This window comes from Atractosteus spatula, chromosome 5 (genome assembly GCF_055471065.1).
Source record: "Atractosteus spatula isolate fAtrSpa1 chromosome 5, fAtrSpa1.hap1, whole genome shotgun sequence".
In the NCBI taxonomy this organism is placed as follows: Eukaryota; Metazoa; Chordata; class Actinopteri; order Semionotiformes; family Lepisosteidae; genus Atractosteus; species Atractosteus spatula.
In genome coordinates, this window is record NC_142710.1 from 27,797,749 (window position 1) to 27,823,199 (window position 25,451).

Sequence of the window (25,451 nt, forward strand, 5' to 3'; positions counted from 1 at the left end):
GATATATTCTATTAATATATAATATAATAACACATGTAATGGAGAATGGGTTAACTTTTCCTATGCATTCTCAAAAGAATGCAGAAGGACAGTTTCCAGAAGAATATTAAAATATAAAGAAAAAATGCAAGAGATACCCAAGGAAGTATCTTACTGACAAAGACAAAATGGGAGCTTACTATTGAGTACAGTGAACACAGAACACAGGACTCAGTGCTCAGACACAATGTGGATTTTATTATGTAGCATATGAACATTGAGATGTACACAAGACAGAAAAAAACTGAAACAGAAAATTGAGGGCATTAATTGAGCACTGTGCCATTTTTTTTTACTGATTTAATATATTTGTGACTTTGGATACTCAAATGAAATAAGATGAATTCCACAAAAAAAAGCTTTCTTGTTTTTAAGAAGTGCTATAAATTCCTCAATGAAGACAGTCTAAGCCATTGAATGCCTAGTGAGTCACATGCTGTATAGATTTCTTTGGTATCTTGGCTCCTTCTCTAATGTATAATGGCCAAGGACATCAAAGCCGCTTCAGTATTTTACCAGCTGGAGGTAAAATCCCTCTGTAATCATCTTTTTATAACTTTTTTGTGTTCCATCCTCAGCTAAACCTTTCAACTTCTTTAAAATACCAACAAACGATCCTCTCTTTTTAATACTGAAATAAGTCTAAAAACAAAATTGGAGTTTCTTTAAGCAAAAATGAAGCAATTTTAGAAAAGCCTCTCCAAATTCGAAATATACATATACAGTATGGTGTCACCTACTCTGTATCACCATGGGCCTGGTCTGGTGAGGACATCTGGCACATATTCTGGGTGTATGAGGGGAATGATTTTTAGTCTGTCATATAAACACCTCCAACCTCCTTGTATGTAAGTAGTTCAGCACAGAGCATGTACTCTGCTGGATGGTTTTCACTCCAGGCAGGTCAGTGGACAGCCTTTCTACCCAGCTCAATAGCTACAGTAGGTGGGACAGCAGCTCCAAAACTAGAAGAGTACACAACATGCTAGAAGGTACAGTGCCCTGCCATGTTAAAATCATGTGTTAGAAAAGGAGACAGTGTTTTTGGAGCACAGAATGTAGTGGATATTAACAAGTACCTGGTGAATAGGCTTTGTACACCACACAGAAAGGATGGATTCACAACATGGGTGTAATGTCAGTTTGTTTAAAGGATAAATAAGGATGCTCTTTTAAATTAGTTTAGCTCTGAATGGGTTTATCAGTCATATAAGGCTGGCACCTCCATCTGGTTGTGCCCTAGTCTTGGTCTAAACACTTAACTGCACTAATTACTACTTGATTTAGGGGAAGGTCCAGGTACTGGCATCATTTAGCCTGAAATGGAAAGGGTACTTTTATAGTGTACATACTTGTATAGGTACTTTTTATTCCTGCTGAATTAAACGTTCTAACAAAACAGTCCTGAGCTGAACACTTCTTAAAGACTAGAATTTTCAAATTTTCATTTTTCTGGGACCACACTACATCAAAAGAGAGGCTGGCAAGCATTCAAACACTGAAACAGCTAATTAACCACCAGCACTGTCTCATCTGGAGCTTTCAGAAAAACCATCAGCTTCACTTTTTGGGGTAAAAAAATTCTGAAGCTAGTTCTGAGCCAATTCTACCGGCTCCTGAAAATGTTTTTTTCATTTGAATTTAATTAAACTTATAGTCACAATTACTAAAGGTCTGGTAATTCAGCAGCTCACATTGAGTATCAATGATGGTTTCTTTGATCCTGAGCTTTTATGTGCAGTCTTTAAATCCAATGCACAGAAGCAGAGCATGTTCAAAGAACTAATGTGTGCTCAGACAGCTCTGACATATCAGGATATGCAAATTAGAATTGATATCTTCCTATTAAAGAAGCTATCTTTAAAACGGTGTATTTGTTAATTACTCTTACAGGAACAAATCTTCAACATGAGGATTATTACAAAAAGGTTACAAAACGTTTTTTGTAACTCTAAAACACTGGAGGTGCTAATGCAGCTTTGAACGTGAAAAATTCCTGTCTAAAGTAAAAACAAAACCTGGAAGAATTTGAGAAAATATCTCAGTTATTCTTTAGGTATTTATGAAAACACAATTTGCCCTGCATCCATGATGTGGTGTTGGGAGAAAAAATAGCACTGTTGAGCTTTCTGCTTTTGGAAGGGTGTAGTGGACACTCAATGAATGACAGAGGAGGTCTCATTATAAAACCAGCAGTTCCACATAAACTTCTCCAGATGGACCGCCTGAGAGGAACAGCAGTAGGTCTTGCTCGTCTGTAGGATGTGTGCTGGCTACTGGGATGTCATTGTCCTGCACTGACAGGCAGGGGTGCTCAAGGCCAGACTGCATGAAAACCTGCTCCAGCTCTGCTCGTTTGCAACACCAGTTTAATTCGGCACTGTGACAGAAAACTTCATCATGTTTACTTAAGCTTCCCTATGACTGCATTTGTTACACAGAAATTAACACAGTTGTAAAACAGCATCTCCTTCCTCATTTAGTTTCAGCCACTGAGAAAAACACCAATAAATACAAAACAAGAACCTAGGCCGGATCTGAATGTCTTTATAGAACTGACATTGTGCATCACTCAGACTTATGCAGCTAGAAGATGTTCTTTGACTGGCCTCTCTGATTTTAAACTACTGTAGCGTAAAGATGACCCACAAACCAAATCAGTCGAAATCAAACATTCATTGTCCACGGGCGCTTTCTTTTGTATTTCTGGAATTGGTGCTCTCAACTATTATTCTTTCAAAATTATTTCCTTTTTCCATAAAAAAATAACAAAAGGGAAAGCTAATAATATACCTTTAAAAAGCTATGTTCCCAAAACAAGAAAAACAGTATTAACTTCTCCATAGTTTAAGAAGTGTTCTTTGCTCAAAATTATGCATTTTTTCATGTTTATACACTACTTATACAGTGCCGAAGACAAGTATTTTGAAACACAGTGGCACCAGGTAATGCGTGTTCGGACACCTTGATTTAACATGCAGTAGTCTGCTTTACGTTCATGTGATAGAGGTGGAAGCAGCATTTGTGTCCCAGCAGGGACTGGGTCACTCAAATTAAAAAAAAACACAGATGGGTGGCTGATGACGAAAAAGGTGAAACCCTAAGGAGTTTCCACAGCTGAGATCAAGCTCAAAAAGGTTAACAAAAGCTCAAGTGCCAGCAGGCTGCCCTGTACTTGCCTGGGTCTGTGTGAACACAGCTGCCTCACTGAAACAGCTCCCCACTGACCAGGCTCACAGCAAGACTAGCAACACTTGAATCAATAGCCTGACCTATATGCATCATCAGAAGGAAAACATCATAATATTCATTGCATATTATGAGAAATCAAGCTATTCTCTGATAAAAAGATGTGGGTCCATTAATTGCAAGTTGCTAAATTGGAACTGTGTTTCTTTATTACTTGTAATGTGAGATCACTGAAGGACAGGTTCGTGTGTCTATGTATCTGTGAGGGATGATGTGGTCCGGGTATGTGGAGGTGCTGGCAGAGACCGTGAGAGAATGCAGTACATATTGGTGATGTACAGACAGTACAATCCGTGTGCCTTCTTGGACAGGCGACAGACAGAGAAAGAGAGACAATCGTGTGGCTTCCTCCTTGGCGACCCTATGCCCTGTAGAGCAGAATCCTCTCTGCGCAGACCTGTCCCACCAGCTCAGCGTACTGCTGCACATCCTTCTCGTCACTGGGGCCCTTGCGTTTCCTGGTATAGACAGCGTAAGGCATGACGGTCCTGCGGTGGAGCACCAGTGTCCGGCCCAGGTCCCTCAGAGCCCTCTCATCCACTGTAACACAAACAGTGCCCCGTCAGCAGTGGTGCAGCTCCATTCACACTCCTCGCTGTACCACATCAAGTACCCACTTGGTGGTGGTACCTCATAAAAGCTATTTTTAAAACTAAAAATCTATTTTAGAACTTTTTGTAGCAGCTCTGAAAGTTGACTTCTATTTCTATTCCCTCATTTGGCTGAATACCACCCAATTCCATTTTTTAGTCACCCCTGTCCTTAAATATTCCACACATCTGAGTAGACAATTTGTTAAAGTGGCATGGCAGAGAAAGCCATCGGGATTATCATGTAAAGAAATATTTCTTAACTTCACATGATATGATACAATAATACTTTGTTTCATTTCTCGGAAATTTGTTGCGCCTCCAAGTAGCTATGTTTTACACACAGAGAGACTTACAAAAACATACAAACAGTACATATAAACATTACTTTAAAAATAAATATAACATTACATAAAAGACATCAACCCATTCAAAGTCATGATGTACCACTCCTACTCCACACAGGAATTCACACAGGTTGCCAGGACCAGTAAGATTACTTTCCCACAGTCACCCTAAGCCCTTATAAATGCACCTACCCCATCATTTTTGCACCACTAATTGCACATGCTCATGAACCATTACTCCTTCATCGTGAAATCATTTGTAGAGTAGTTTGATCGACTGTGGAATAAAGGAGTTCCTCATTTTGTTGTGTCTGCAGTGAGGACTATAAAATGTCTTTTTGAAGGCATCTGTTGGTATTCTTCAGGAATAACATGAGAGGGGTTAGATGAGAGAATAACAGCTAGTCTCAACATACTCTTAATGTAAGCAATTTGAAAGCTCTGCTTAAGTGGCTGCCCCAGCTATCTCAGAACACATCCCCAGGAGTCTGGCCTTTTGTTGCACAGAAAGACTATTATGGCAGATAGTTATTCCATACTGCAGGGCACTTTGTACCACAGAACTGAAAAACATGGATAGAATCTGACTACTGGCACAAAAAACCCATAACCTGCAAAGAAAGTAGATTCACAGTTTTACTTTATTACAAATAAAGTCAACATGTGCCAAGACAGATCTTGCCAGATATCTATAGGATGTAACTTGATTAATGAACTTATTATGAATTAGGACTGGAGAAGCATATTCATCCTGTTCAAGACGAAACATAATTTATTCTGTTTTTCATCAACTTCTAGCCAGCAGCCATATCACCCTGCAACTCACAACTGGCAACCCACTGAAGCTAAGCAGGTGTGAGCCTGGTCAGTACCTGTATGGGAGACCTCCTGGGAAAAACTAAGGTTGCTGCTGGAAGAGGTGTTTGTGGGGCCAGCAGGGGGCGCTCACCCTGCGGTCCATGTGGGTCCTAATGCCCCAGTATAGTGACGGGGACACTATACTGTAAACAGGCGCCGTCCTTCGGGTGAGACGTAAAACCGAGGTCCTGACTCTCTGTGGTGTTTCTCGAAAAGAGTAGGGGTGTAACCCCGGCGTCCTGGCCAAATTTCCCATTGGCCCTTACCAATCATGGCCTCCTAATAATCCCCATCTATGAATTGGCTTCATTACTCTGCTCTCCTCCCCACTAATAGCCGACGTGTGGCGAGTATTCTGGCGCACTATGGCTGCTGTCGCATCATCCAGGTGGATGCTGCACATTGGTGGTGGTGGAGGGGAGTCCCCATTACCTGTAAAGCGCTTTGAGTGGAGTGTCCAGAAAAGCGCTATATAAGTGTAAGCAATTATTATTATTATTATTATTATTATTACTTCTGTATTTCCATTTGTTGATTTGTTGAAAAACTGAGTCTTTAGAGACTCAGCATCATAGGATTAGGACCTGAACCATCTTTACATGCAGTTGATCACCATTTCAGACTTGTCATCAAAGGGTTTTGTTTTCAAAGGCTGATGATGTTGATGACTTGTCTTATTATTAATTAACCCATTTATCTTTTCTTTATTAAAGAATACTGAAGCTCTGCACCTCCCCAAGCAGACTTCACTAAGGGGCGAATAGAGGACAAGAAACCGCAGCAGAGCCACAGAAACCATGCAGCATCAATCTAACATGTTACATGTTTAATAAACGCACACGTCAAAGTTTAATTAAAAAGCAAGAGAAAAACGGGAAGCTTGATGCAGTTAATTTAAAATAACATGGATGGCAAAAAGGTACAGACATGCCTGAATAATCTGCTCATAATTTTGCTCACATAGTTTGTCTGATGCTACATCCCACACTGTTCTCTAACTCTCCAGGGTCAAAGAGAACAACCTTCAACATAAATTATAGTTTCATGCTGAACAGAAGACAAAACTGATACCATAATGTAACAAAAACAAGCTGGGTGTCTATCCATTCTGAAAATCACCCACTGTTCTTCCAATATATTCATTTCCTAAAATTTCTGTTGTGAATCTAATACATCTCATTTAGTAGTTTCTCCCAGATGCCTGTAAAACTAATTTCACTGATCAAACAGGTTGCTAAACCATTAATTGCTTTGCTAGGGTGGACAATGTGACATGTGCTCCCTACTTGAATCCGATAGTCAGAGCCCTACCACCCTAGAATCAATAAACTAGATGTGTATCTATCTAAACCACACATCAGACCTAGTCATGAAATTAGAAAAGTCACAATAAACATTATTCATGTCAACATTTCAAAATACAAAATGCAGTGCTGTCGAATATTACTGCTGGATCAAGTAGATTCTGAGGTCAACCACTGTGTGTTTTGTCATTGTACAACTCATAATTTAAGAAAAAAAACGTCAAGTTGGAGGTATTGAAATACAAAATGCTGTCACTTCTACAAATGAAAGCTGCTTGCATATGACACAAGTGCTTCACACTTAGGTACAATGAATACAAACAGAAGGATCATCCATCTTTGCTATTGAGGACAACCAGTGCTCCTCCAGACTGCAGCAGTGAGATACAGTTACAGCTCACAGACAGCAAGTAAGACAAATGAGAAACAATGAAATATGATGCAAAACAAAGCAAAGAAGAACAAATGACAAAAAACAGTCTGCCTACATCACAGTTGCTGTGCAGCTGTAAACAAATGGTACTATAGTGGAGAAGCCAATTTTAAAGATGTTCTTTTTCAACATGGATTTTCTTTTGGGGGGTAAACACAGTACACTGCCACTTTCATTCCTTTCCGATGTAAACGAGACGCCAGCTACACTTGATATGATTATATGCAGTGCTTACAATCCTCCTTTGACAGCTTGGAAAACCAACGTTTCACATGGATTTCAAAAATCCTGAAGAGCACAGTGCATATTTATTTATCTGTTCTTTGTTTTCCAACTAATTCCCCAGTGGTTTGTGGCAACATCAGAGAACAGAACATTGGCAGGGCTGAAAAAATAATCTTGAGAATGCTGTGATCCTTCCTGAGTTTCCAGTGCGTGCTTTTCCACTGCAAATAACACACGAAAGGCAAAAGTGTACAGTGTTCGTCTCCAAACTGATCACAGTGAGGATCTGTGATTTTGCCACGCTGCAGTGTGAGACATAAAAGGGTAAACAGATAAGTGAACCCATGCAACCCATTTCACTGGAGGAAACTGGCACTTACAGTATATTATCTGATTTGAGAATTGATGTCATTAAAGAACTGTTTAGTATTAAGGCTGTGGCAGGGAATTGTAAATTATGGTAATGGATGGCTCCTTATTTAAAACCACTGCAAAGAACTAAAATTAAATGACTCAAAGGATAAAAAGAAGCTCTTTCATTAGTTTTACTGCAAACCTGTGCACCTGTGACTAACAAATGCTCCTTAGAGCTCTTCAAAGATATCCTAAGTCAAAAGTAAAAAACACAGTATGTTAATGAACACTATTAATATTACAGCACTACTGCAGTGCTGCAGGCACAGAGCTTGCAAGTAAAGTTGATAACCAGTTGAAAAAATGAGAGTGTACATAATCTAGCTGGGAATTAGTTTTTCTGGGGGAAATTCTGGATTCTAAAACCTGAAGCTAAGTTTGTAATCCACTGTTCCAGTGTTCCTTAAAAAAATCAGCATGGTAAAACTGCTTTATTGATGCTAGCCTTTTAAAATTATACTAAATCCTGGTATTTTTTGCAGTGTCTACTGTATTAAATCACAGTAGTAAATCTGCACATGGACATAAATCAAATTAAATGAGCATGAAGTGTATGGGGGAAAACACAGCAAAATCTCATAATTATGCAGTAAATTCTTTAAAAGGGCTCCAACCATAGGAAGAATAAGGCTTAGCTTCGGAATAGCACAGAGACTTGGGAAGGACTGGCAATAGATACTCACTGGCACATGCTGGCTGTATGGTGTTGCAGTGGCAGTGGACAAATATTCATAAGCAACAAAATAATGAAACGGCACAGGAGGGTGCATAAATCAGGAACACAAGAGCCTATCCCTATCCTTTTTATAGCATTCATTAGGATTGTACAGGATATCGCAATAATCAGAATTGTACAAGACGTGCCCTATCCGTGCAGAGTGGTTCTGGGATACATTCCATGGTGTCTGGAGTCTCACCAGGAATAAGCAGCTTTCTGGTAATGGATGCCTGGATATACTGCTTTTTGTTTCTGTAAAGGTGTTGATTTCTTAAAAGACATAATAGAAAAATGGCCGTCTCCAGCACAAAAATTAAGCATTTTAATTACTTCTTACATGATTATAGTTTTAATGCATGTTTTTCCATTGTAGTGACCATAACCTTGCCTTCTGATTACAGCTCTTAGTGAAAAGAGCCTAATAATATAACTGTGCCAAGTCTCTTTTTCTGCACCTTTTCTTTTTTTTATCCTCCAACTTACAGGAATATGGGACTCCAGGGAAGTCCTCGGGAGAGGGTTTTCTAAATTTATTGTTAACTGATTGAGAGAATGTATGATACATTCAGCACAATGACTCCATTACGCCTACAGGGTGGTTTAGAGGTCTTGTTCCTGGCTAAAACACTGTATTCAAGTCCTCATTAGCACTCAGTAAAAACAAAGCTTAACTCCCTTAGGATAGCTAAATAAGTATTTGCAGCACAACGCAAACTTTATTTACGCAATTTAAAATGAATCACACAAAAGCTAATGGTGTTTTCACCCTCAAGAGAAGCAGGCATTTGACTGCAGACAGAGCCTTATATTCCCAAAGACGGACAGCAGATAGACCAAATGCCAATACGCACCGACCCGTGCTTCTCAATAGACAGTGTAGCTTTTATAGTTACCAGCTTGCACCTCTAACTTCTCCAAACTACACATATTTTGTTGAATACCTACATTTTCTGTACTATCTAGACTACCAGTACCGTATTTGTACAGTATTTTTTTCCATGTTCCTGGAGGCACGACTGGGGTGGCTTTTAATCTGTAGGCTCATACAACCTACCACTCATCACAGTTACTGACCTGATGCCTCTGCCATATAAGATGCAGGGTAATTTTAGGGGCCATTTTTGAGGGGGAATATGAATTTTCTACACCACCAATTATAGTGTATATCTACATGAAACTGATGTTCAAAGATAATGTACATCCATGGTTAAAATAAGCACTCCCAAACACCGTATTTGTCCAATTTTCCCTTCCAAACAAGACATATCTGTGTTGTAAATGTCAGCCTTTGTAGTTCAAGGAGGGAGCTGTGTCACCATGGGTAGACTGCAAAGGAACAAGTAAAGGTTTACTCTATGCTGAAAAGAGAAGAAAAACAGAATGTTTCGGCTGTGGAGCCTTCTTCGGGTGTCAGCCTTTGCCCTCTCTGCATCATACACAGGGCCCAGGCAGCGAATTTCATTCCTGTTCGTTCTGCACTTAAGAGTTTGTTACAGCTATACTGTGTCTGTCACTACTGCTTGGCTTTATAAGAGTAATTAGAGATTAAGCAATAGGCAATTCAGTAATTATGAAAAAAATGATGACAGCACAGAAATGCAACTGAAGATTACGTTTCAGATGCATTTTTAAATATAAATTCCTGTTTTCTCTGTTTAGATTTCATTGAATGCAACTGTGCAGCCACGTCTAACCTACACACCATGGTCCAGTGCACCCAGATGCCTGCTGGCTTGGGATGTTGAGGTGATCAGAGCTGCCACAGGTGAATGTCCACCTTGCTGCTTGCTAATAATTTAAAAACAAAGTGTTTCAAGAAAGGCAAAACAAAAACAGATTGGGGCACTGAGCTCAGAAGAGGAATCAAATTATTATTGTTATGATTAGTGGGCTCCCTGTGAAGAGCCCATCTGGAGTCCAGCTGAGAGGACGACGATATAGACAATTTACTCTCTATCAAACACAGGGGGTCAAACTTCATTTACCATTCTTCAAATAGATCATTAACGCCTCCACACTCCCCTTTCGTTTTCAGGAAGGGCCGGCCACATGGACACCGAGCCCCCTTTTCCTTCCGGGCTTTCACTGAGCCATAATTGGCCAGCTGCATTCGTTTTCAGCCCAGCGCTGTAAACTGTAGAAAACCAAAGCACTCCATCAAAATCACATTAATACAAATTCTGAAATACTGGGGGAGGAGGGGAAAGTCACGCAGTTGGGAAAGCGAACCTGTCTGGGGTGTTTTTCTTAATCGGCAGCAAAATATTTTGCTCTACAAAGTTTCCACTGCCTTGTGAAAAGAAGCTGCTTGAAAGCCCTGAAGGCTTTCTTTAGTCTCTCGTGTTTTCCTCCTTACACGTCTCCATCCCCTGATGAATTCCCAGAGCTCCGCAGCATGTTTTATTAAAGTTTCCCAATCAGCCCACAGCAGTTAATCTGTCACCTTTTTGATAAATTATTTCTTAACCCATTTATGAAGTTTATGGAGATTCTAAACGTGAAATTTAGAATCTTAGCTGTAGAATTTAACCTGCCAGCTCTGCACTCCAGGATCATCAATACTTGAAACATATGGGGCAGTATGAGGAAACTATAAATAACCACTTCACACAACACATGCTTGGGGGTGCTTGTAATACAGGCTGGGAAGGTGGGGATGAATCGGAAAGGAATCTTCAGGGAAATCCCTTCGGAGCAAAGCTTGTGGACCACCTCACACAGCACAGCAGGAATTTGTTGGTGCACATTAGGCCAACGTGCAAAAAGAAAACAAATTGGCTTCTTTTGGTGGTAGCATGTACGGTGTGGATCCCAACCATTGTATCTCTGTGTAAAACTGAGTGACTCTGGCAATATTTTGTTTTTGTTGAGTATGAAATTGATCACTTGTTTGTATGAAGTAGATTAAAGCACATTCCTATCCACTCTTGGCAAAGAAGCGGCACGCACTTCTCTTATACTATACACAGCATGATGAAGTTAATGTTTTGGTTTATGTACAAATCAGCTTACTAAGCATGTATCTTTGTGAGAGTGGGATTCCTTTTTGTTTCTCACTGAAAGGTGTAATCACATTCTGAACACGACGCAAGTTTCAGGTCAGACCAGGCATGTGGAGCAGTGGTGCAGACAGGGCCAACCCATACAGGATGTTTTCAAACCTCTCTCAGTCTCACGTCTTCCTCCAATGCAATGGGTTTCTCAGTCATAGCTCTCTAACCATTAAAAATACTCTAGTTTATAAATAAAATCAACCAAGTAAACATGAGTATATTTCTAACCTACTATTTATAGCAGGTATTAATGAAACCCTGAAAGTCAGCTCAGAGTGTCAGCCATAAATTCTACTTTGTTCCCTTAGAAATATGCAAGGGCTTTCTATAGGTTTTTTATTTTGTAAATCTAAAGCTATGCATGCTGGCATTTGGCTTTTGAACAGACACATGGCACAGAGAGCATGGCAAGGAAAGATTACTCCCATGTTTTACATGTTAGCTGGTCTTTACAGGTCTGCCGATTTAAAAAAAATACTGGTTTAAACAGCTCTGATAACTTTGATTAAAAGCTTTTAGCTGCCCAATTAACTCTGCTGATAAGACAGAACAGGAGCAACAGAGGCAGAGCTCTGGTGAACACAAACATCCGCTCATAATATAAACGCTCTCATTCACCTCGGGCTCCAGGGGGCGGGCTGCACTGTGACTCCATGACAACACCTCCTGCTTGTCTGCAGCCAAGGGCTAAGGACCCATGTCTGCTGGATGAAGTCTAGCAGGCCTACAGTGTAATGAATGAAGGCTTTTAAAGCACACAGGCCTCAGAGAAGACCCTTACAACCACACCATAGATCCAATGAATTTGATGATGTACATAAAATAAATGCCTCCTATTTGAAATAGACACCTAGAGTTACGTTCTTTTGCTTCGTGGTACAGAGAAGTGAGGTATTCTGCTCTTCCTCCACAAGCTACCAGGAAGACCGAAACATCAGAGAGGATTGCCTTTTTAATTACAGGGGCTTAAATCTGCAGCACTCATGGTGTTTACTGGGGATGTGTCTGACTCTGTGTGGAAGGGGGATATAATGGTTAAATCACACCCAGCAATTTTGTCATTACATAGAAGCAAACTGTCTACTTAGGGTTTAAATTTAATGTGCTTCATTTCACATATGGCAATTGTGATTAGGTTTGAGTTAGTAAATGTCTAACCTACTGCTCAATTTCAAACACATATACCTGGTCTAGAGAGCGGTTCCAGACTATTATCTCTCACTTATGAAGGGATGACAAGAGGAATGAATTCTGGCAATCGGATATTCTGACTGACACGCTGTGCTGCAGGCACACAGCACAGTCAGGCCAGATTCAGACAATGACAGGGAAAAGGCTAACTATGGGAGGACAAAAATTGGTTTTATCATGACATAAAGACTCCTGAGGGAAGAGCCATCAATGCTGTAAAGTACAAGTGAGGAACCTTCAGTGCACTTCAAGATAGTAGTGAGTTCAGGTCCTAAACTTTATAATGAGCAAATACATAAATACATCCATAATTAGAAACCTTCTTTAACTGGTGAGGTTCACAGCAACCTGCTAAATATCCTAAATGGATATGATGTAAGGTGACACTGAGAGCTGCAAAGTCCACTGCAAAGCAACACAGAAAGGTGTAATTTAGAAAAGCCTAAAAAAGCCTATCCAGACTTATTAGATTGATTAAATACTATGTGATTAATACTAAATAGGAAAATATCAAATGTTCTTTCTACAAGGTTCATGTGCAAATGTAAAGAGATATTTAATAGCTATTAAAGCTAGTTAAAAAGAAGACTCTTGCAAAGGTTTCGGCCGCGGTTATTTAAGAAACCACGATTTTTTCCCTGCCTGCCTGATGCAAGTTTCAGATTTCTTTTTTGACTCTGACAAAAAAGTCACACTAATCTGCTCAAGCTGAGTATCACTTCATTATAACTGCGGTAGGAAGTGTTACTGGCGTGGCACCCTAAAAATGACACTGCTTTAACATATACATGTATCATATATTGGAGCCCTTCCCTGAGCCTCAGCTTGTGGTTATAAACTAAAGTCATGTTGTCCCTCTCCCTTTTTTACTTCCCAACCCCTTCTGGTTGCATTCCTCCTCTGTAGTTGAATATAAGCAGCTCTGGAAAGGAAAGTCGCAGCTGGGGTCTGACGAGTTAATACAGCCCTACAAAGACTGTTTGTCGAAAGAAGCACTCCCAGAGAAGGTCCCCCACGGAGCCTCTTTTCAGCCAACACTGACATTGTCCAGTGCCACCTCCTGTCCTTTTCCCTCCAACAGCAGCTCGGCCCATTCTGAGAGCCTAATCACGCAGAAAACCGCCTGACAGAGGCTTAACACACAATCCCTCCACTCACCCAGCTCCATGAGCAATCCTTCTCTTTTTGTTAAAATGTGCTTTTTTCTCCAGCAGAAAAGAAATATGCAGCTTTCCTTCAGGGAATTATAACTAGTAACAAGGGGAAAGGCAGACTAAAAACTGAAAACTGCTGTTCCAGGCCATCCCACTGTTGAATCAGTTGTGTCACTACAAGGGAGCATTAAGATAATTTTGACTAAAAGTGTATAACATTAATAATAATGATAATAAAAGTTAATACTGACAAGATAAACATCAAGTGTTGCCTGTAGTACTGATGGCATGTGTAACTACTTTGACGACACATTCTGCAAGCTATACGCCTCAAAAGACCTTGGTGATAATTGATGCGAAGGGTAAGCAGAGCTCCCTGCATATTGAGGCTGGATGATGGCCAGCCACAGCCAATAGCCTGTACTGGAGACCTCTAGGTTGTTGTTTTAGATAAATCCGAGGAGAGAAGTAGTGAGATAATTATTTAAAACTACATTTCAGCAGTACAAATTGTTCCAGAACCTGCATCTTGTAAAGCCTGAAATAGATCGATCTGTCAGACTCCAGGCTTTATTTCCATTCCTAGGTTGTTCTCCTTTCAGAATGTAGCAAGTTCAGTTCATTCACCGCCTTTGGCTGCAGATGATTAGAGGGTCATAGAACCAATGACTCCACCAGGCACCAGGCACTAACTCCTTCACAGCTCTACATCTACTAAAAACAAACAAACCACTACAAATGGTTCCCTCTGACTGGCAGCCTCTGTGCCCAAGCCACAGAACTGCGAGCTAATCCCACCTCTTTCATCTCCTGAACATTAAGTCTGCAGATTTCAGCAGAATACCAAAAATGCCTCCATGCATACTTGAGCTCCAAGAATAACAAACACAACACAGGCACCAAGAGAGAATAACAAAACTCAGACCACGTCTTTGCAAGCAGAGCTGCCAGTTCCAAGCCAAGTGAGACCGCAGGTCTTCCGAGCCTGGCATTCCCAGACTCCTTTAGAAAATACTGTATCTCTTTATGAACTGAAGTACAAACACTGAACTTTATAATGTCGTCCCCAGCATTAAGAAACGATGATGAAGTAGATCTGTAGTACCTCTCCTGAGGTGGTTTGAAAAACCCTGCACGGAACATGTTCTTTATATTATACCTAAACTGTGGTTTTCTGTGATGGCAAATGCCAAGACTAGTACTGCACTGCACTGAATTATCTACCAGCTGTTTTTGCTTTCACCCATTTTCTGGCACACGCTGAAGATAAGCTTTTCCATCCACTTGTTTTATATTAGGCTAAGTAAAGAAAAATGGACCAGCGCACTTCACTGTATTACTATAAAATGCAACAAGAACAAGAAGAAAAAGGAGTAAAAAGAGAAAGCTAAGGAGCAGCAGGGGTCATAATTTATTCTTTTGAGTTCCATTTAATAAAGTGCTTTTCCTGGGCTGTTTACCTTTAAGAGGCACTACCTCCAAGTATGATCTCATGATGATGAACTTTGAAGAATCATTGATTAATGCCTTTCCAGATTTCAGCCTTTACAAGGACCTTTGTAGTGTGAATCACCTCTCACATCTATTGTTAAAATCACTGATCCCGACTTAGGATGTAAACATTGATGTTAAAGAAAGAAGCTAGTATAGTAAATCGCCAAAAGGATCAATCACATAATCTATTGGTCAGCAAATAAGCAAGAGCTAACTGGACAGAAAGCAAATATTCTGATCACCATTCTTTCACATGCACAGTGAATGTAATTACATGCAGCTGTGTATTGTATGATTACAGTTACTGATAATCAATCCATTTATTTTCAATAAACAGTATGTCCAATACAGGATTACGGGGAGCTGGAGGCAGACAATAGGCACATGGCAGATATATACTATGGATGGGACAAGAGCAAATTGCAAGGCAGGCATACACATATGCTTACAGAACAGAATTTAGAGAGACAAGTACCACAGACAGCATGTCTTTATATTATGGGAGGAAATTGGAACACAAAACCCGTTCATTCACGGGGCAGAAATTGCACCCAAGTCTGGACTTGAACCCAGGACCAAAGAGCTGTGAGGTAGTAGAGCTAAGTATCACACTACTGTGTTGTCCCTTAATAACAATAATATTGAAAACTTATGCTCATCCTGAACTGTTAGAAAACAAAGATCAGCATTCCTTCTCTCAGAACCTAATTGTGCTAGCCAGCAAAATGTGCAGGCTCAAAATCGAATTTTTACCTCTAGTTTTCAGTATTACTGAATGAGATGGCTATACTGTATTTTGATGAAAGTACCAAATCCTCACCTCTGACTTTATGTTTCCTTAAATGAAGAACATCCTTCCTGAACCTCCATCAGAACACTGAATCTAAAGGGTTTAGTTGTGGAAGCCAGTCAACCGATAATGGGCTAGGCATTTAAGCCACACAGAGAGTGGTACAATCGGGATGAAAAGTCATTTGGTCCGGATTACATAACAAAGCAAGGTGCAGTCATGATCACAGTATGCTTTAAACACATCTGACTCATCATTACCAAATACTGTACTTAAGTATTAGGCTACACTTCTCTCAGAGGTAACCTACAATCTGCCTGAACCCGAAAAGCATGTAGCCAATTCACTCTCTCTAATCCCTTAAAACCACTTTAGTAATGCAGGGAAAACCCTAATCTACAGTGAAGGCAGAGACCTGGGGCTGACAATGCCATACTACAGTGGAGATGTGAAGCATTAAGAGTGAAATGGCTCTCTCCAGTGTTGGCTAGAAACTCCATCAAAATGTATTTTTAGACTTGTATTTTTAGATTTTTAGAAAACAAAATATATAAAGTCATCATAACCTTGAATTAACATTGCTGTACAATAATTTACTCTATTGTTCACATAATGACAAATCAGCAAGGACACTGAAAAAAATAGGCTAGACTGCAGCAAGAGGACTGACCTACAGAACAGGCAGAACTGTACGTAACTAGTTTACGACAACAGGTGAATTTAGGGAGGCTTGAATGAAGCCTTAATTCTCTGGTGCTCTGTCAACACTCTCCAATACTCGCCACAATAAGAATGTCAACGATTCCATCCTTACTTGAACAACATGCCTCCATGTCCACTGTAAAACTGTTTCAGCTCAGACAACACTGTGATATAAACCCACTACACCTTAGAAAAGTTCTTTTGATTTGTGGAGACAAAGATCTGAACAATAATAATGCATTGTTACCACCTTATACACCTCTATTTTGCTGCAGTGTAATATGATAAACACTCTAGTACTGACAGATATAACATCCCTTTTGAGATGCAATCTTTCATCTACCCATATCCATTTATACAGTGTTAACATCTCGAAGAATGAAGGCTAAATAGTAACTTTGCTGTGTCAGCCAGGGTGCCCTTAAAAAAAGAGAGTTACTTTTCAGAGGCCTTCCATGATAACACCTTGAGTTTCAAATCTGCAATATCTGGTCAACCTGTTTCATTAATACCTGCCTAATAAAGACTTGGACTACAAGTCTGTCCTTCCCAAAAACTTCACTTTTCAAAATGAATGTTTCTTTTTCACAGTCCAAGTCCAGAGTGCATAAGAATGGTTACCTTGTGGGTGTGGGTACAGACATTAAAAATCTGAAGATACCTGACCCAAGACAGAGGATGCTGAAGCACACCAAGCCAAGGTTTTCACTTTTTGTTCAAAACATCCTGACACCCGTGAAGCCCTGCCAGTAGTGCCACTCACCAAGAATCTCCAGAAGACAGTGGCATGATGACACAGCCCAGACTCTAGAATTCCAGGCTGCATCCTAAAAGCTGACTGAAGGTCTTTACAGTATGAGTCACTGCTTGATCTCCATGTCCAGCAGACTGGATTCTGATCTTGAAGACACAGCAACAGCTGGTGGAGCAGCCATAACACATCATAGCAAAGTATTGTCTTCAACTTTAGTACACAGCCAAAAATAAACACAAGAGCACTAAACAGTTGACACACACATTATTGTATATATTGTGTAAGACCCATCTGACAAAGAGGATTGAGTGCTGATTTATGCAGTTTAGCTATTTCCAGGATTCTCCTTACAACTTTCGGACAGCAGGCTGCAAACAATCAGCCATCGTAATTGGGTTTGCGCAAACAATCATATTGAACTTGGAATTGAACTTAGGTTTCCATATGTGAATCATGGCTATTTCCTACTGTGACATCCACTACCCAGAACTTATATTAAAAGAAGAAAAAAATGTAAGAAAATCCATAATAAACAGTATTGAGTTTTCATTCACTACATTTTTTCTTTTACACATCCGACTTCAATCAACCCACCTATTGGCAATTGTTCTTTCTGAACTTCAGAAACAATTATGAGATTGTAGTTACCATCAGATTAAGGTTTTTCTGTTTAGACTACATGTAATTGCAGAAATGTAAAGATATATGTTACTTACATAACATCCACAAACAGATCTACAACACACACAGGGCATGATAAGGCTTGGCACTGGCAGGAAAGTAGACTTGTGTTCAGAAATGGAAAAGTGGTTTTCTAAAAGCCAAACATCCGATCTTTGAGGCCTTAACCCAAGTCTTTCTCAATCCAATTCCCTGGGATGCCTCCGCCTTCTGGTTTTATGTTCTAGCAGTTCTGTTAAGTTTCTTAACTTTCACTTTTGAGTTAAGAAATTTCAAAGTTAACTACATTAAGTTAGACTGTAATGGAGAAATCAGCAGCATTATAGGAGCTAAACACTATATGATGTTCAATTTAAAGAGGCAGGAGTTAAGACAGTTCAGTTGGAAAGAGAAAACAGAAGGGCCAGGACTGAGAAGCCCAATCTGAAATCCAGTGTCAAGCAGAGTCCCCACTGAGAGCCAGGCATAGTACCTGGGTCCACAAGTCGAGAGGTTTCTCAGCCGAGGGATTTCTGACAGTGTTGTCAGTGTTGTCTCTGTTTTCTAACAGAGCTATTAAACAGTGTTGTCTCTGTGGCAGCTTGGTCAAAGGAGGAGAGGTTCCGATGAAAGAATATGGAAGGGGTTGTTGATCAATACCTCCCAACCTTCTTTTCCACCTTCATTCCTATCCTCAATCCCCATACCCCCCATGTGAAGGGCGACTACAGACAGGCACTTCCAAAATTTGCAGTCTTCAAGGCTATAAGGTACTTTTCAATTAGCAACTGGTTAAGATCTAAACACAAAGGTGATTTAACATCATAACCAAATGATTTCAATTAAGTAATTAGGACCAGATGTGAAATGAAAACCAGTGCACCCTGAGGCCCTCGAGAAGATGAGCTGCCACTCACCCTTCCCTTTCCCCACCTTTCTCTTCCCTTACATCCTTCCCCTTTCTCTTTTAGTGTCCTCTCTGCCTCCCATCCGATGTCGACCCCTCTAGCCCCCAGCATATCCTCCCTCCCAGATTCCCCCTTTTGCCACACTACCACCCAGCTGCCCCTCCGTGCGAGGCTCAGAAACATACCTGCTGCGGGGTCTTCGTGGAAACGGCAGTATCGGCTGTGATCCAGCCTGGGCAGACAGCGCTCGATGGGGACCCAGACGAACGTCTCTGGACACAGCAAGTCGGAGGGCCGGTACTGACCCTGAGATGGAGAGACAGACGGGAAGGTTAAACAACAGCATGCTGGACTGCAGGGGCCCCTGAGCCTGCGCTGGGCAAGGAACTGGATTCAATCACCAATCTAAACAAAACCAAGCCAGAATGATTATACTGTAAACACTAAATGACCTTGGCAGGCATTTCTGCACCATTTCAGAAATATAAGTAGGTTCAGCCAGTAAGGATCTGAAAACGGAATATGAGACTGTTGCTAAACTGTTAAAGATGTAGCAGTGCTCCTCTTGGGCTGACCCCTCCCCCACAAACCTACTAAAGATTTTCTCTACATTTAAATGATTTAAATGGGGTTCAGGCATAAGGCCCCAAATCGAGGGAAAAAACAGGTTAAATAATACTGTTTGGATAAACATTTTCTTTGCCTGATAGAAACTGCATCATTTACTTCATCATTAACATCAAGTGTGTAAATAAAACTTATTATAATATATATGACACCCGAAGAAAGCTCCACAGCCGAAACGTTGTTTCCCTTCTTCTCTTTTCAGAGAAAGATGCCTAGGTGTACCCTTAACCAGAGATAAGGTGTTTAAAATAGTTTTCTAGGCTTTACACCAAAAATAACTATGCTGCGACCTTCCTAAATTATAACAAAACCCATCAGACAAAAATGAACAAAGAACTTATACCTTTGAAATAAGCCACCCTTTCTAAAATTTAAGGTCCTGTGCCCTGTTTCTCTGTGATAATACAAACTTTTGATTTCTGTTTGGACTGACAAAAAACATGAAAAACTCAAAAAAGCACGTGCTCCTCAATCTGCTTCTCAAGCTCATCATTGTAGCTGAAGGTACTTCACAATTAAAACAGAGGATCACCATTAAGGAAACTCCAGTGTTTACTGGCACAGCTCACTCCCATTCCACAGACACACAAGAGTTACAGTGCATCAATTTATTTTCAAATCACATGTAATCGCGTTTATTTCATAAGCAAATCTGAGAATTTCAGCACCAACAGCGTGACTACAAAGAAAGAAATATGTGTCAAACACTTGTGATGAGAAATGCAGACCATAGCTCTCCATGTGGAACATTTGGTACAGTGTAGAAAGTAACCAGCAACCAAGGTTGAACCTTTTTCTTCTGTATTAACAAATGTTCAAACCTGTTTAAGATTGTATGATTGAGTATGTGAACCAGCAACATTTTCTTTCATACTGGAATTTAAAGAGTGATTAAGAAAGTTTAACTTTAACTTCATTTTTTATGATGCAATGAAATCATAGCACTTTCAATTTATCACTACCCTCCAATAAAAATATAAACACTCTCTGTTTATATAACAAGCATGGTGTAAATGAACTCGTTAAGAAATGTATCAGAAATATTAAAGTTAACTGCAAAAACATAGGAAAACATGATAAAAACACCAGCAAGTGAAGGTGAATTTGTGTACATGCAGATAAGAAAAGATACTGGTAATATGAACAAGATAGAGAAATAGAAAACTACTCTTTAGAAAATCTCTTTTACTCACCAAAAGCTACTTTTGCATTTCTCACCTTAGGGGATATATAAAATGTCTTCAAAAACTAAAAGCATGGCTTAAATTTTAAAGAAAGAAAATACATTATATATTAGTATTGCATGGTTTAGCCCCTTTAACCTTAAAAAAATCATCTATAATTTTGTGAATAATAAACATTATTTCATGACTGGAAAATGCTGTAATGTGATGTGATGCTGACAGGGCAGTGAAAGGTGGAATCGTTAACACAATTTAAAAACAAGGAGGGGAAAAATAGCTTTTTAGGGTTTGATGAGAGAAAAGGACTGAGCTAGCTTTCTCCAAACACCATGTCAGCCAGGACTGCAGTAACGGGTTGGGGCTTCACTCAACATCTGGGAGCTGTGCAGGAGATTATTACCCTGGAACCAAACCACAGCCTCACTGAAGCAGCCTGTCCAGGATCTTCATTTCAGATGAGATAATAGGCGCTAGCGCAACTCAGGACCCCTGATCTGGTGGTTCACTGGTTTGTATAGGGAAAATAAAACCCTCAAAAAACATGAAACAAAATGTAAAGCCCTTTCCTCGTGTGAATAATCATTCCCTCACTTTGTCCATGGTCGGGCAGACATTGCCCACGTGAATGATGGGCCAACTGGCTGCTGATCGCAAGCCTCATTTTGTGTGGTGTTGCAGAAGAACTTCTGAAAGAGCACAGATTCATGCCGACACCTTGGTACAGATAGGAAGGGTGTGGCGCAGTAAATTTGATTGCTGTTAAACGGTATCTGATGTCCTATCTACACCTACACTGTCTTCGAAAGCACCCGCATTTGAACAGAGGGCCATGCCTACCTGTTGCTGGATGAAATGTAGTGCGACCCTCGCCTCTTTCTTAACTCCTCAGACACAGCCCCAAGGCAACATGCTTCTCCCCTTTCAAGTTCATGTAAAAGCAATTAGTTAAGAGCATAAATTGTAGCTATGTTGAAGAGCTGGAATCCCATGAAAACTAACACCTAGTTTTTTTACACTGTTAAAATTCTTGTTTGTGCAGACATAGTGTACCTCCTTCTTGAGAGTTTATAGCTCGATAAACAAAACCTTAAATGCCCAGGCCAATTAAAAAATGCAGAAAAATGGTAAAATGTAGAATACGGGGGGTAGCCAAAATGAAATACATATTAAGGAAAGTGATCGTTTTTTTGCTTTACTGAGACCTTGTTAAAATGATCTGGGTTATCCATAATGATAGCATTAAATAGGACATTCCAATGTATCTGCTCCAGAGTTTTCAGCATGAGTGGTAATTAGTGTACTCGGGAGACTGTGGCTCCATGTAAAATAACTCTGGTGCTGCACTGCTTCCAGGAGTTTTATCAGCGTGCTGGAGCCACAGGCTTGGAATTTGACAGTCTGCTGCATTGCAGCTATTCCCTCTTTCACAACTTCCTCACTTATCTCCCATCCTGTGGCTGTAACTGCAGGCCAGTGCTCCAGCATTAACCCAGCTTTAACTGTGGTTACGTGGATGTAGCTAAACCAGGCTCAAGGCACAAAACCCATTTAGCTTATTAAAGAGGGGAAACCTCAGCTGACTGACCACTGACCTGACATATAATTAGTCACTGAGCTCTGTAACAACACTTATTGACAATAAGGTGAATGGAAAGGCTGTTTTTCAGGAGAACAATTCAGAATACTAGACAAGAATACTATATACAAGAATACTACTAATAATAAGTAAAACATTAAAACAGTATGAACAGGTCAGAGAAATGTCTTTCTTAAAAATGTGTTAAACAGGTCTACTGGTACTATACAATGGTCAGTTACTGGTGACAGAAAGAGGGAATTCGGAACAGCTCTGAAATGAATGAAAGTGCAGTAACTGCTTAAACATAAACACTCTAACATGGGACAGAGGTTTCTAGCAGACATTAAAGTTCTTCATCGTTCAGCCTACACCCTTGGCATGTGTGTTAATATGTGTATTTGTTCATATGCATCTCACAAACACTTGGGTAGTTGATTTTCTTGTACACAGCAAATGTACAATTTTTGTGAGTCTTTTAAAGACTGAATACATGCTTCCATGCCATGTTGTAAATTCTGCTTAAGAAAACATTCCAACTAGCAGATCTGATCAATCTTTCAGAGGCCTTTCATGCAGAAAACAAGGATAAAAAAGCAGGATCGTATCTGGTCTTCTGGGTCCTAGGGTGAACAGGGTCAGGCATGATTCACTTTCACACCAGCGCTGTCAAGGAGCAAGGCCACATTTCTGCTCTGACAGAGTAATAAACAAGCTCAGTTTATTTAGTCTCCTCTTACAGGGCCATGTTTTTCTTCATCTAGCATCAGAGCCTGTGTTGATGGACCAAGTGAGTTTATAAGCTCAGACACAGTAGAGTTTATTGAGGGTCTAAGAGAAGCCCAGTAACAGACACGAACAGGACAAACATACTAAAACAGGCAGACATTAATGTGCACAAACACACACACATACACCGATTCAAAACACACAATGAACAATAGCATGTTAATAGCAAAAGAAATATCTACACAGTCTGGGAATTGTTCTGGCCAGCGAAGGTGATGGAAGTCAATCTCATGATCCTGAAATAATCTACAAATCCACTGTTCCTAATATTGTGGCCAGTAAGTGATTATGAATATATGTACATTTTTTCCCAATATAGACGCTAGTACTGACATTTCGCCTTCATTTCCCAAAACATATGGGATTGTTTCAGCTGAATCGCTAACAGGTTAATTATGTACAAATATTTTTATTGTGTCATGTTACACTAGCATGCAAAGGTTAGTTCTTAAATCTTTAATTACAGGTCAACATTAAAGAAAGCCTTTATTTTTTTCTCAAAGCCTAAAAAAAGCCCTGATATAGTCAAAGAATAGAAAAAGACACAACCAAATCTTGAAGAAATAGAGCTGAAACCCTGTATGCAATGTGATATAGGGAACTACACCTCCCCAACCTCCCCTGCTCACCACAACCATCAGGGGCCAGAACACCAGATGTTTACCCAGTTGTGAGGGGTCCTGATGGCTTTTAATTGTTTATTTAAAACAGACAGCAAGGAGAAATTAAAATCAAACAAATACTATTTCTCCAAACACTGCACTGTAGGTGGTCTTGTCCAGTAAAAACAAATTATGCAGAACTATTTCTGTCAACTTCTGGTGCAAAGGGGAAATATTTATTTAAGTTATAATTTTCAGAAACTGAAATTATGGGATGCTTGATAGCCAGACTGGTGTTTACAGTCACTGACGGTTCAAAAAGTTTATGTGAATGTGTTAATACACAGGGGATGTGAACAATAGCTCATTAATACTAATGGGAAACAATCAAGCTGCTGATGTCTCAGGAAGAGAGAAGATCTTTGTGCATAGCAAGGCTCCTTACAAAGCTCAATTCACTTTGCTTTCTTGTTCCTACAAGCCAACGAGCTACCTCAGACTTATCTGATGTTGCAGGGTTATATGACCTTACAGGATCAGCGAAGTATGCAAAGAAAAAAGTATGCTTTTTAAAGACGTCATTTTCAAAACATGCTATAAAAATGATGACAGATTGAAATAAACACTATTTTTTGCCCTCCTTTTTTTAAAAGCAAGGCTTTTCATTTAATGTTTTAATTTTTCTTGCATGCTGGCTGCAGTCTCTCACTGCAGTGTCTTCTCCCTGCAGTAATGGAAGAGCTCCTGTGTGCAGATGTACATCTACTTGACCTGTACATCTACTTGCCTTTTGCAAATGAACCTATTAGAAAAATTGATTTTTTAAAAATGTATACAGCATTAAAGAGTTCAAATATTGTAACCCTGTGTCTGGAAAATTCAAGACAAAATCAACACGACCAGTTGTTGGGCTGTTACACCAGCTCTATTAGCTTAGACGCCTACCCCTAACAAGTCTTCCTGTTTTCATCTGCTCCTGAGTTCTGAATTACCCAATAATACCAATTGTTTGGTTAACTGTGTTTTTTTAGGCAGTAGAGATGTGATGTTTTTAGGAGAATCCAGGGCCAGAGAGCTGTATGTGTACTGATGGAATGGATCCCTGGTCATGAGAAGTCCTTTTATCTAGCTAGTCAGAATTCGGAATGTGGCTAAGCCTCTTTGATCATGCAAGGACTTTGCCCATGAGTTGCTGAAGTATATTGTGGGGTAATCCCCTACTGGTTAGATATCACTTAACAAGAAGTGTCACCTTGGCTCACTGGATCTTATTAAGCTGCCTGCAAACTTAAGATTCAGTATCTAGTGCTCTGTAACTTCTCTGTGTCTGTGATTAAAGGATTTTGACTCTCTATGCAGATAGGAAGGACCTCCTCTAGAGGAAACATGGACTTCTGTAAAATAGTCCTTTTGTGCATTATTTGAAAAAGAGGACAAAAAAGACAAACTCTTATTAATGAAACAAAACATCTCACTGTTCTGCAATATCTGTCAATGGTAATACATAGCTGTACTATTAACCTTCAGGAATTCTTTGTTACATAAATGTGGGCAAGCTGCAGCTTCATGTAAGTCTGTTGAGGAGACAGCCTGAATAGCTGCGTCATGTGTATCCAGTCAGAGATGACAAGCACCCTGCTAGCAACAACCAAGACACCAAGCTGGCTGGGATAACCATGCTCCAAAATCAAAAAGAATGTCAGGGCTTGGAAACCATAGGTGCATCCCAGGCACTACTGCTTAGTGTCACAGCTGACATCACAAGGCTCTCTCACAATGCCTGACTGAGC

General features: G+C 40.0%; 1 protein-coding gene across 3 annotated transcripts in view; it reads right to left on the reverse strand.

Annotated features, from left to right (window-relative positions):
- Positions 1 to 220: 220 nt before the first annotated feature.
- The window catches only part of ate1 (arginyltransferase 1), a 96,009-nt gene continuing 70,778 nt past the window's right edge, over positions 221 to 25,451 (reverse strand). For all 3 annotated transcript variants that reach the window (XM_088917437.1, XM_088917438.1, XM_088917436.1), the window contains 2 exons: positions 19,069 to 19,189; positions 221 to 3,828 (listed from right to left, as the gene is read on the reverse strand). In XM_088917437.1, the coding sequence (XP_088773563.1) occupies positions 3,650 to 3,828; positions 19,069 to 19,189 (300 nt within the window). In that variant the 3' untranslated portion in view covers positions 221 to 3,649. The remainder of the gene's footprint in view (positions 3,829 to 19,068; positions 19,190 to 25,451) is intronic.